General features: G+C 33.7%; 2 protein-coding genes across 2 annotated transcripts; one reads left to right on the forward strand and one right to left on the reverse strand.

Moving 5' to 3' along the window:
- Window positions 1-3,328: 3,328 nt before the first annotated feature.
- On the reverse strand, window positions 3,329-4,708 carry LOC127128678 (F-box protein CPR1). The gene has a single exon (XM_051058051.1). The coding sequence runs from the start codon at window positions 4,647-4,649 to the stop codon at window positions 3,411-3,413; it is 1,239 nt and encodes a 412-aa protein (XP_050914008.1). The 5' UTR covers window positions 4,650-4,708; the 3' UTR covers window positions 3,329-3,410.
- Window positions 4,709-8,696: 3,988 nt separating this feature from the next.
- Window positions 8,697-10,067, forward strand: LOC127128679 (putative F-box protein At3g16210). Its single transcript, XM_051058052.1, has one exon. It carries the CDS (start codon window positions 8,753-8,755, stop codon window positions 9,422-9,424), a length of 672 nt encoding a protein of 223 aa, XP_050914009.1. The 5' UTR covers window positions 8,697-8,752; the 3' UTR covers window positions 9,425-10,067.
- The last annotated feature ends 3,967 nt before the right edge of the window (window positions 10,068-14,034 follow it).

Here is a 14,034-nt window from a genome sequence, read left to right on the forward strand (position 1 = left end):
GAAAGAAAAATAAAAATTCGACAACTCGAAGATTCAAAAGAAAGAAGCACGGAAAAGGGTAGTCGGTGAAAAAGAAATAAGAAAAGAAAACCGAGGAAATAAAAGAAACAAGCACAGGATGTAACATCGACTCTGAACCAAAAGCCTCTTGTTTTCCTTTTTTAATCCATACCCTAACCCAAGCCAAGCTACAACCCGAAAGACCTCAAAAGTGTGTCTGTTATGTGTAGGTCATGAGAAAAAAGAGACTATTCAAACTTGTGAGTGATATTGCATACTTTGAATTATGAGTGTAAACAGCTTACCCCGAGAGAATTGGTGAGAATGTGATATAAGCTGACAGGTGAAATGGTGCTTTGAAGTGGAAGTGTGAATAATGACTTATGAGGATAGGCAGGACTTGTGGAAGGAAAAGGGAAGACGTTAGCGAATGATCTCAGCAGTGGTGGAAAACATGAAGAATTCTGGGGAGTGATCATGAAACATTACTTGGGACAAGCAATGAGCTAAGTTTGGGGTTGTGATCAGTCACCATTTACATTGAATTTTCATTACTTATCCGACGCAAAACAGAGGCATTTGACACGATGTGCAAGCATTCATGGTACATTTCGAGTTAGTTTTACTTCCGTCATTTTATTTACGCATTTTTTATCTTTGTTATGTTTTACCTTTTATTATCATGATTTTATGCGTGGGATAACTGTGTTTTTGTCCGACAGATCCAGGTAGAGGAACCGAAGAACTCAGAACAAGACAGTGCGAGATTCTGGCACGCAAAGGAGCAGAAAACCCCGGTATAGGAGGCCTGACACGGCCACCTATGTCACCTGACACGGGCCGTGTCAGGGCAAGGGAAGACAAGTGAAGAAAACAGTAGCCTGACACGGCAACCCGTGTCAGCTGACACGGCCACCCGTGTCAGGCAGAGCCTTAAACCGTGTCACCCCTGCCATGGGCGTGTCAACTTAAACAGTAGGCTGACATGGCCACCAGTGTCAACTGACATGCACCGTGTCAGCCCAAGCCCAAAATTTCCAGTTTTCTCGGGCTTTTCATTCGTCGGGATTTTTAGAGACATCTTTGGACCTGTCCAACTGCTGCTGGGAATTTTCACTATAAAAAGAGGTCTTTTGCCAAAGGAGAAATCATCTTGGAATACGGCAAAACACAGTATTATGAAGCAATCAAGTATTATAGAGATCAAGACATTCGGAGAGCTGGAGATATTCATGAGCGGGAGCGATTGAAGATCAAAGTCATCCAATTACTTGTAATGTGTAATTTTTATCTTGAATTTGTTTTAAACAATATGAGTAGCTAAACCCCCCAATGCTAGGGCGGTGTCCCTGATTTAGAATTGTAATGAATTTGAGTTTACATTTGCATTTATAATATTGTTTTTACGGTAACCTTTTGATGTGTTTATTGCTTTCTCTTTTGGACCAATTGAGATTGATTTGTGGTTATCAATTAGGCTGGACCGCCATTGATAAGGTTTTCATAAGGTTACTCTACAGTATATATCACCTAGGACTAGGGATACCCTGTACGAACCAGAGTATTCTTGATATTATACAGCTTAACTTCACCCTAATTGGCTATGGACATAGGAATTAGGGTAGATTGATTAAAGGTTTTCTCACCAAGGACTTGGGAGAAAATACCCTTGAGAACTGGTAGTAATTGATATTTGTTGATGCAATAGTGACTCAGAGTTATTACAGGGATAAATCATACACCTTCCTTGACATTGTTCCTTTTTCTCTATAAACCCTTACTTTCATATTTCTTTACCTTTACTTTTATTATTATATTGTTACACTCAAAAACCAAATTAACACTTTTTGTTTAATTGAATGATAATTTAAACTCAATATTAACGTGCAGTCCTTGTGATCGACATTCGGGGAATTTCCCCATTATTACTATAAAAGGCAAAATAGTACACTTGTTATTTTCCCGATCACTCTCTTTCATTACTTTGAGGCTTCCTAGACTTTTTCCAGATATATTGATCATATAAGAAATTTAATCTTGAGTCTCTTTTTAGTTATGAGGCATGAGATGTATCTCTAGTTAGGTCACCAACATAAGCGAGTCAAAATTTATTTCCACTTACTTTAATCATCATTGTTGTCATGAAAAGTTCAAATGGATCTTCTACGGGATTATCATCATTGTGAGCATTAGATTATCACAGATAGTTGTACTTTTATGCACATTGATATACGTCTTTCAATTTTTATAGAAATATCCATGAATTCCCAAAGGATGGATGTCTAGTTCCCCTTAATTAGGTTGCTTGTAGATGAATTTTCCCCAACAATGTGGACCATGTGATCCACTATATTTTGTTATGTGTAAATGAACATCTTAATTATTCAATCTTTTTGTGCTTAATGCTTTCCTTTTTCTATGACATTGGTATAATCAATCTACGAAGCAATGAGAACATATGTATATTTGCATAGAAAAATCAAGTAAGATTGTGGTGCTTGTTTATGATTGATGGAGATATGATATATTCAGTCGGGAGATTAGATACTTTACGTACGGTAAAGTTTCTTGCAAGTTTGTCCGGGTTATTAGGGTAATGGATATAACCAAGATGGTAATGTCGTGATGAAATCGTTCATATCTATTTTGTAAGATAGCCACGACTTAAGAGGAATAATAAAGGTTCAAGCAAGGACTAAACATTGGAAAGTGACAAAATATTCAAAGGCATGACATAATTTTCTCTCTCATTGAATATTTCAATTCTTATTTTAGTATAGTTAGTTTTATAATCATTACACAATCAACCCAATCACGCTCTGCGAGACCTACATTTTACAATTATTTCTTCCGTAACCTAATAACATGTATAATTGATTTTGTGATTACAATATTTTAGGGTTATTAATATTCAATTACCACTTACAAATTTCTGTTGACACAAAATACTATGCATTAATTTTAACCTTAATAGAGGGAACTGGCACAATGTTTGACTTATGAGGAGAAAAATTGAAATTCAAAATGTTCATGTCCTAACGAAACACTTTTCACATACCAAGAGATTTCTAAAACATCGCAAAATTTATATAATATTACAAAAATAATTGTGTTCCATTTTATATAAAAGATAAATTTTGACAACAAATAAATATTTTGTGTGTTTTTTTATTATATCAACTTAAATATAAAAGCTATCATGCAAATAGAAAAAAGAGTAGAACAAAGAAATAAATATGTAGAAACAATATTCATAGGATCAAATGGTTCCTTGAATTCTCTTATACTTGATAATTATAATAATAATAAAAAAAAATAATAATAATAATAAAGCGTTGCAAGACAATATTATGTATAATATAAAATTCTTACAAATTACAACCATAAAACATGGGGGTATAGACGATTTCTTATGTATTCATACCTCCAATTGGAACAATACTTCTTTCATAAATTATTGTCCTACCTTCAAATCCATGTCCTACATTACCGAGGTCCTCAACCATATTAGTGTTTACATTAAAACAAACTAATTTTCCAGTATGCTCTATCAAGAATATATATCCATTCTTTCCAACTCCAATAGGATGCTCAATGTAAGGAAAAGGCCAAACTGTATAGAATTTAATCCATGATTCTATCACCCCAACTTCACCCAAAATTGATATGTGAAAAATATCATCACTTGGGTAGTTCTTAATGTGATTTGATATTAAAGCAATGCAACCATTTAATACTACTAAGTCTTTCCAATAAAGTATAGATCTAAATTTTTTATCATCGGGTATGGGTGTTATATGGAATACCTCATTACTTAGGTCAAATGATAGTAGGTATTCCTCATCATAATTTTCATTATCATAGCCTTCTTCACCCCACCAGTGACACATTCCGTCAATACACAACGCTTGATCTATATAATTATTAGGGACATCAGAGTCAAGTTTCTTCCAAGAGTTACTTTGAAGACTATATATCTCCCAAAAGAGTTGGTAATATATATCTTCAAATGGAAAATCCTCAATGTCACTTTCACTATCGCTATTTGGATTATACATTATTTGTCGAATCACCTTGTAGTCCTCTCTAACAGAATCATAACCAAAACCATATCGAGTAATTTCAATATCCATATACGGTACAGACTCACGAAAGCTAGTAGGAATAACCTTGAATTCTTGGGTAGCAGGGTTCCATAATACAAGTCTTGTACTTGTCTGGGAGTAACTGATTAGACAGAGAACCCCATCAATGCTACGAGATCCCAAAATTTCAAATTCAAGGTCATCCATTTGAAATGGATTTGGCCAATTTAATTTGATATTATTCTCAAATTGCTCATCTGATAGAGAATATAACACATCAATCGAAGTCGTTTTATGATGTAGGTGTAGGAGAAGAGATGTATAATCATAGTAAGAATGATTATAGAGGTTTTTGCAGAACAAGCTCATGAAATAAGAGTTTTGAAATAAGACGGTCCATGATTTACAAACACATTCAAAACGCTTCAAAGTTTTTACAGATAATTTTGAAATTATGGAGAAAGAAAGATCAGTAGGTATGTCAATACTAACCTTCTTAATTCCCACAGCTAAATTGTGTTCCATCTCTAGAGACTTCAGAGTTTTGTTTTCCATTGTAATCATCTTTGTTTTCAGATCTAAGAAAACTTAGTCCAATTTATTTACACTTTTTAGAGAGAGAAAACGACTACATTCATTGAACTTATAAGATGATTTTACTATTTATTAATTAACTTTTTTAAAATACAAATGCTACCTTAATTGTTAAGCAACTCAAAATATATCTTTTTACTAGATATGTTTGCGTGATTAAGAAGAAACTCAAAAGATATTTCATTTAGTGTGTTTTAATTAAATTATATGCCAATTTTTTTTAAAGATATATTATAATAATTGATAAGAAATTCAAAAAAAAAAATTTAATTTAATTTTCTTTAAACACAAATTTTTAAATTGCCAAAAGTACCTTTTAATATAGGTATGTATAACTTGATGTCTCAACTCGTTTGACACTCTAAGATCACTATTTGTTGTGTTATAATTTCAAAGGGACTCTCCTAGGGTGATTCCTTTAGAGTGCCCTAGAAGAGACGGAGATAGAATGTCGCCCAAAGGGAGGTATCGCCTCTTCCCATGGTTTTCCTGTCGCCCCGTCATTGGAAACATTGGATAAAATATTTCTTAGGTAGAGAGGAAGTTAGGGTGATGAGCTGACCCACGTCTCCATTAGAAATAGGGATTCAACGGTCCACAATTCATTGAGTGGACAATGACCCTTTCCAAGAAAACTCTAGGTCCAAAGGGCCTATTTAAATACTTTTCCCTCCCAGGGGAGAGGATATATCATTCTTTTAATCTACAAGAGCATAACACTTACTAAGGTCTTAACACATGACCGAGGAAAACCATATGTTTGTTGCCAAGCATCATCGGTCATCTACATAGCCTCTCACCTCATGTGAAAAGGACTCCAAAACTACCTCAAAGCATCTCCGTACATGGCTTCTCTTTGTTGTGGGAAAACCCTAACCACCATATCATGTTATAAACCTACTAAGGCCTCTAAGTCTCCATACCCTTATAGGGGGAATACACACACCTATCTTTCCACTGCTATATATAAAGCGGTTCTAAACCTAAGAAGGCAACGAAGCAGTGCAAAATACTGTCTAAATTAGGGTTTCATGTTTGTGCTTTATGTGAGCCATTCGAGTATCTCCTCGATACTTGAATTGGACCTGGTTTTTTGAGTTGTAACTAACAATCCCTCTAAAGCTTTTAAGTAAGAGTGGATTGTGTTTCTCAGTTGTAAGTTATTGTAAGGTTGAATGGAAGTGAGAAGGGTCTCATATCTATGAGTATCTTAGATAGAAACATCCACGGGTAGAGATTAGGTGAGAAGTCTGTAAAACTCGAGGTTGTTCAGGACTTCAAACTAATTCTATGATAATGGATTTCTTTCTTGGATTGGTAACGCCCAGATGTAGGTGACATTTCACCGAACTGGGTTAACAACTGATTATGTTATGTCTTGTCATATAGTTATTTAAATCCTAATATTTTTTTGTGATGTGATAATGTGTTGACCCTGGTGTCGTGACATCGTGTATGACATGCGGGATCTGCTTACCAGAATTTCCATTGGTATCAAAGCAGGCATCCTACTCTATTTCTGGGTGATCCCAGGCCACTAGATGAATTAGATATTTCAAGAATACTCATGTGAAAATCATGAATATTCTCATCATCTTTCATCTTTAGATTCTCAAATCTGGTAGTGAGAAGCTAAAGTATGGACATTTTCACTTTGGATGTGCCTTCATGAGTAGTTCTAAGGATCTCCCAAGCTTCTTTAGCTACAATACAAGTATTTATGAACATGAATATATTTTTGCCAACCCCATTGAATAGGGAATTCAAAGCTTTAGAGTTTCCAAGAGCCAGTTCATATTCTTCCTTATACCAGTCCTCTTCATGCTTCAGATCAGTAGTAGCCTTCCCATCTTTGTCATTCACTATAGGATGTTCTCATCCCTTGATGACATATTTCCATGTCTTGTTATCCATAGATTTTAAGAATGTCACCATCCTTGCCTTCCAATAGTCATAGTTGGATCCATCTAAGATGGTGGGTCTGTTGATAAATCCTCCTTCCTTGTCCATGGGTATGACATTCAGGATCTGCTTACTAGAATTTCCATTGGTATCAAAGCAGGCATCCTGCTCTATTTCTGGGTGAGATTTGGGGAAGATACTTTCTGATCCCGTGGACAGGGAAGGAGGATTTATCAACAGACCCACCATCTTAGATGAATCCAACTATGACTATTGGAAGGAAAGGATGGTGACATTCTTAAAATCCATGGATAACAAGACATGGAAATCTATCATCAAGGGATGAGAGCATCCTGTAGTGAATGACAAAGATGGGAAGGCTACTACTAATCTGAAGCATGAAGAGGACTGGTCTAAGGAAGAATATGAATTGGCTCTTGGAAACTCCAAAGCTTTGAATTCCCTATTCAATGGGGTTGGCAAAAATATATTCATGTTCATAAATACTTGTATTGTAGCTAAAGAAGCTTGGGAGATCCTTAGAACTACTCATGAAGGCACATCCAAAGTGAAAATGTCCATACTTTAGCTTCTCACTACCAGATTTGAGAATCTAAAGATGAAAGATGATGAGAATATTCATGAGTTTCACATGAGTATTCTTGAAATAGCTAATTCATCTAGTGGCATGGGATCACCCCAAAATAGAGCAGGATGCCTGCTTTGATACCAATGGAAATTCTGGTAAGCAGATCCTGAATGTCATACACGATGTCACGACACCAGGGTCAACACATTATCACACCACAAAAAATATTAGGATTCAAATAACTATATGACAAGACATAACATAATCAGTTGTTAACCCAGTTCAGTGAAATGTCATCTACATCTGGGCACTACCAATCTAGGAAAGAAATCCATTATCACAGAATTAGTTTGAAGCCCTGAACAACCTCGGGTTTTATAGACTTCTCACCTAATCTCTACCCGTGGATGTTTCTATCTAAGACACTCATAGATATGAGACCCTTCTCACTTCCATTCAACCTTACAACAACTTACAACTGAGAAACACAATCCACTCTTACTTAAAAGCTTCAGAGGGATTGTTAGTTACAACTTAATAAACCAGGTTCAATTCAAGTATCGAGGAGATACTCGAATGGCTCACACAAAGCACACACATGAAACCCTAATTTAGACAGTATTTTGCACTGCTTCGTTGCCTTCTTAGGTTTAGAACCGCTTTATATATAGCAGTGGAAAGATAGCTGTGTATATTCCCCCTATAAGGATAGGGAGACTTAAAGGCCTTAGTAGGTTTATAACATGATATGGTGGTTAGGGTTTGCCTACAACAAAGAGAAGCCATGTACGGAGATACTTTGAGGTAGTTTTGGAGTCCTTTTCACATGAGGTGAGAGGCTATGTAGATGACCGATGATGTTTGGCAACAAACATATGGTTTTCCTCAGTCATGTGTTAAGACCTTAGTAAGTGTTATGCTCTTGTAGACGTGGGTCATTGTCCACTCAATGAATGGTGGACCATTGAATCCCTATTTCTAATGGAGACGTGGGTCAGCTCATCACCCTAACTTCCTCTCTGCCCAAGAAATATTGTATCCAATGTTTCTAATGACGGGGCGATAGGAAAACCATGGGAATAGGCGATACCTCCCTTTGGGCAACATTTTATCTCCGTCTCTTCTAGGGCCCTCTAAAGGCATCGTCCTAGGAGAGTCCCTTTGAAATTATAACACAACAAATAGTAATCTTAGAGTGTCAAACGAGTTGAGACATCAAGTGATACATACCTATATTAAAAGGTACTTTTGGCAATTTAAAAATTTGTGTTTAAAGAAAATTAAATTAAATTTTTTTTTTGAATTTCTTCTCAATTATTATAATATATCTTAAAAAAAATGGCATATAATTTAATTAAAACACACTAAATGAAATATCTTTTGAGTTTCTTCTTAATCACGTAAACATATCTAGTAAAAAGATATATTTTGAGTTGCTTAACAATTAAGGTAGCATTTGTATTTTAAAAAATTTAATTAATAAATAGTAAAATCATCTTATAAGTTCAATGAATGTAGTCGTTTTCTCTCTCTAAAAAGTGTAAATAAATTGGACTAAGTTTTCTTAGATCTGAAAACAAAGATGATTACAATGGAAAACAAAACTCTGAAGTCTCTAGAGATGGAACACAATTTAACTGTGGGAATTAAGAAGGTTAGTATTGACATACCTACTGATCTTTCTTTCTCCATAATTTCAAAATTATTTGTAAAAACTTTGAAGCGTTTTGAATGTGTTTGTAAATCATGGACCGTCTTATTTCAAAACTCTTATTTCATGAGCTTGTTCTGCAAAAACCTCTATACTCATTCTTACTATGATTATACATCTCTTCTTCTACACCTACATCATAAAACGACTTCGATTGATGTGTTATATTCTCTATCAGATGAGCAATTTGAGAATAATATCAAATTAAATTGGCCAAATCCATTTCAAATGGATGACCTTGAATTTGAAATTTTGGGATCTCGTAGCATTAATGGGGTTCTCTGTCTAATCAGTTACTCCCAGACAAGTACAAGACTTGTATTATGGAACCCTGCTACCCAAGAATTCAAGGTTATTCCTACTAGCTTTCGTGAGTCTGTACCGTATATGGATATTGAAATTACTCGATATGGTTTTGGTTATGATTCTGTTAGAGAGGACTACAAGGTGATTCGACAAATAATGTATAATCCAAATAGCGATAGTGAAAGTGACATTGAGGATTTTCTATTTGAAGATATATATTACCAACTCTTTTGGTAGATATATAGTCTACAAAGTAACTCTTGGAAGAAACTTGACTCTGATGTCCCTAATAATTATATAGATCAAGCGTTATGTATTGACGGAATGTGTCACTGGTGGGGTGAAGAAGGTTGTGATAATGAAAATTATGATGAGGAATACCTACTATCATTTGACCTAAGTAATGAGGTATTCCATATAACACCCATACCCGATGATAAAAAATTTAGATCTATACTTTATTGGAAAGACTTAGTAGTATTAAATGGTTGCATTGCTTTAATATCAAATCACATTAAGAACTACCCAAGTGATGATATTTTTCACATATCAATTTTGGGTGAAGTTGGGGTGAAAGAATCATGGATTAAATTCTATACAGTTTGGCCTTTTCCTTACATTGAGCATCCTATTGGAGTTGGAAAGAATGGATATATATTCTTGATAGAGCATACTGGAAAATTAGTTTGTTTTAATGTAAACACTAATATGGTTGAGGACCTCGGTAATGTAGGACATGGATTTGAAGGTAGGACAATAATTTATGAAAGAAGTATTGTTCCAATTGGAGGTATGAATACATAAAAAATCGTCTATACCCCCATGTTTTATGGTTGTAATTTGTAAGAATTTTATATTATACATAATATTGTCTTGCAACGCTTTATTATTATTATTATTATTATTATTATTATTATTTTTATTATTATTATAATTATCAAGTATAAGAGAATTCAAGGAACCATTTGATCCTATGAATATTGTTTCTACATATTTATTTCTTTGTTCTACTCTTTTTTCTATTTGCATGATAGCTTTTATATTTAAGTTGATATAATAAAAAAACCCACAAAATATTTATTTGTTGTCAAAATTTATCTTTTATATAAAATGGAACACAATTATTTTTGTAATATTATATAAATTTTGCGATGTTTTAGAAATCTCTTGGTATGTGGAAAGTGTTTCGTTAGGACATGAACATTTTGAATTTCAATTTTTCTCCTCATAAGTCAAACATTGTGCCAGTTCCCTCTATTAAGGTTAAAATTAATGCATAGTATTTTGTGTCAACAGAAATTTGTAAGTGGTAATTGAATATTAATAACCCTAAAATATTGTAATCACAAAATCAATTATACATGTTATTAGGTTACGGAAGAAATAATTGTAAAATGTAGGTCTCGCATAGCGTGATTGGGTTGATTGTGTAATGATTATAAAACTAACTATACTAAAATAAGAATTGAAATATTCAATGAGAGAGAAAATTATGTCATGCCTTTGAATATTTTGTCACTTTCCTATGTTTAGTCCTTGCTTGAACCTTTATTATTCCTCTTAAGTCGTGGTTATCTTACAAAATAGATATGAACGATTTCATCACGACATTACCATCTTGGTTATATCCATTACCCTAATAACCCGGACAAACTTGCAAGAAACTTTACCATACGTAAAATATCTAATGTCCCGACTGAATATATCATATCTCCAGCAATCATAAACAAGCACCACAATCTTACTTGATTTTTTTATGCAAATATACATATGTTCTCATTGCTTTGTAGATTGATTATACCAATGTCATAGAAAAAGGAAAGCACTAAGCACAAAAAGATTGAATAATTAAGATGTTCATTTACACATAACAAAATGTAGTGGATCACATGGTTCACATTGTTGGGGAAAATTCATCTAAAATGAACCTAATTAAGGGGAACTAGACATCCATCCTTTGGGGATTCATGGATATTTTTATAAAAAGTGAAAGACGTATATCAATATGCGTAAAAGTACAACTATCTGTGATAATCTAATGCTCACAATGATGATAATCCCGTAGAAGATCCATTTGAAATTTTCATGACAACAATGATGGTTAAAGTAAGTGGAAATAAATTTTGACTCTCTTATGATGGTGACCTAACTAGAGATATATCTCATGCCTCATAACCAAAAGGAGACTCAAGATTAAATTTCTTATATGATCAATGTATCTGGAAAAAGTCTAGGAAGCCTCAAAGTAATGAAAGAGAGGAAGTGTGAAAGATTACCAGGATGTGTCTATCCGAGTCACTAGATTTTTGTAAAAGTAAGGAAGTAACTTCTAAGTTCTAAGGAAACTCATGCACATTCAAAATATGTTTCAAATGTTTTTATCTTGAAAATTATTTTCTAGGTCAAGCCAAGTGACTAAGAAGGTGTCCAATCTCTTTCTAACATTTTTTTAACTAACCAATCTATCGTACCCCAAATTTTGACCACCCTTACCCAGAGTAGTTGCAAGTCAACATTAGTAACCTGAAAAGTCAAAGGAGACCTTTTTGACTTTTCAGATCATTAATAGGCTAATGAGGTCGTAAGGGATTGTTGGTCTCTCCTCTAGAATTAATTAGGGCCTTTTGTTCTTTGAATAATTATGGTATCAATTAGGTTTTCTAATAAAAATTACTTAATCTTTGTTTATATCGAATAGTTATATTATTTATTAGATTAATTATTTAAACATAAGTTAATAACTTATATTGGTTTTTATTTAATCAGATCAATAAAATAATTTAAGTATAATCATTTAACTTATGATTAAGTTTGGATTATTAGACTAATTATTTTATTAGGTGTTAATAGGATAAGATGATTAACTAACTTATTAATTTGATGCTTATTATATTAGGGATTTAGAATTGTTTGGCTTCTTTTTATTTTCGGTTTGTTTTTGTTAGAGTTGGGCCTGGCCCAAACTGGGCTTTATGAACTAGGTCATTGGATGACTCATGGGTCAACTGGGTCAAACCCATAATCCAACCAGTGAAACGAATTAGGTGTGTCCCGGGTCCACCCCCATTCACCTAATTCCCAGAAACCCCAATCTGCGTATAATCAGAAGCATAAATGGTTTAGAACTTGCATTTTGCATACAATCAGAAGCAGAAATGGATTCAAACTTAATCAGAACTAGAAATGTATTCAAACTTAATCAAAAGAATAAATGGATTCAAACTTGAATTTTTGAAAATTAATCAAAACCTTCTAATTTCATACCAGTCATAATAATTCACAACTGGATCATGACCAAATACATTACAGATTTCGGTTACAATTTGGAAACCCTAATCTATTTCTAACTCAAATCATATTATAATCAAATCGGATTCTAAAATTCCTAAAATAAATCAATCTAACTTAATTCTAAACCTAAAATCTAATATATATAAATACATAGAATTTTGATTGAGAAAGGACCCCGAATATGCTGCTGCTATAGCCCAAATCCTCACGAAAGCTCCAAGTTCCTTGATACTTAGGGTTTTACACCGAAACCCTAAGCATCCGAGCTTAGCTTCCAGTAGTACCTCGTAGAGAAAGAAGGAAGAATAATGGGTTAGGGATCAATCTGAACAAAAAAAAAAGGGAATAACATAAGCATTTTACCTTTTACCGAAAGCTTATTCCTCGTTGTAGCGGTAAATTCATGATCATCAAACTATGGATAAGCTTAACGTTAATAAAACCAGAGTGGCCACCACGCTTTTATTGTTTCCAAAGGAAAAGGGAAAAGTAAGAATAAAACCCAAAGATAAGAAGTTTTCAAATCAAAACTAATAAAATGCAAGAGATTACATGTAAGGGGGTTGGTTACATAGAGGGAAGGTGTTAGCACCCAAAGTGCCTTAGGTACTCCTAGGGATCCCTTTTTTATATGTGCATATGTTTTTGGTATAAAATATGATTGATAAAAATAGAGTGTGGGGATGAGAAAAAGAATTCATTGATTATATTTTTGTGTTTGACAATACCTTCGGTCTTATGTCTACATACCAACATAAAAATGAGGGATCAAAACCCCGTAGTTCGTGGTAAAAATTTCAAAGAAGTTGGTGAATTGATTTTAACACAATTTTAATAAGAAAAGGGCACAGAAGGGCAAAAAAAATTAATGACTTTGTTAGTTATTTTTGTCTTTTGAAATTTAAGTCAATCTAGTTACGTTTACTCACAAGTTTGATTTAAGAAAAGAAGTTCAAAAATTCAATGGCATAAGGCCAAAGTTTCTAGTCATTAAAACATGTCTAAGTTTGAAATCACAAGCAAAGAAAAGTTTTTGAAAAGAGGGATATATTTGAAATTAAAGAAGGTGGAAGGAGATGAAGAGACTACCCTAAGCAAAATTTAAAAGTTAAGAGTTGAAAAGATATGACCAATAGGATGCAATCCAACAGACAAGAATGTCATATAGAAACCCATTTTTCTTTGGACTTTAATCAAGCAACAAGCAATAAGTAATGAGCAATATCCAGACATCATGAAGATCAAGGCATCAAATAAAGATAGCCACATCCAAACAGGCACTCTAATATATAACAGTCTTCAAATTTTTTCTAATGTATCACATGATATATTCCTTGATTAACTCATAACAAAACATCAATCATAGACAATGATAACAAAACAACAATTAAGCAGAAAGACAGAGTAACAGATGAATCAATGACACTTAAAGTCTTGCATCAGATGAAGGCACACTTCAAGATAGATCAATCTCAAATGTTGGCATTGTCCAAGTTCTTTAGCATAGGGAATGATGCCTAATTCTAAGTTCAAAAGTTCAGATCAAGTCTCAATAG

The sequence above is a fragment of the Lathyrus oleraceus genome, chromosome 3 (genome assembly GCF_024323335.1).
Source record: "Lathyrus oleraceus cultivar Zhongwan6 chromosome 3, CAAS_Psat_ZW6_1.0, whole genome shotgun sequence".
NCBI lineage: Eukaryota > Viridiplantae > Streptophyta > Magnoliopsida > Fabales > Fabaceae > Lathyrus > Lathyrus oleraceus.

What these genes read in the sequence shown, in the direction of transcription:
- LOC127128679 (XM_051058052.1), top strand. Translation starts at nt 8,753, where the DNA reads ATGATTACAATGGAAAACAAAACTCTGAAGTCTCTAGAGATGGAACAC.
- LOC127128678 (XM_051058051.1), bottom strand. Translation starts at nt 4,649, where the DNA reads ATGATTACAATGGAAAACAAAACTCTGAAGTCTCTAGAGATGGAACAC.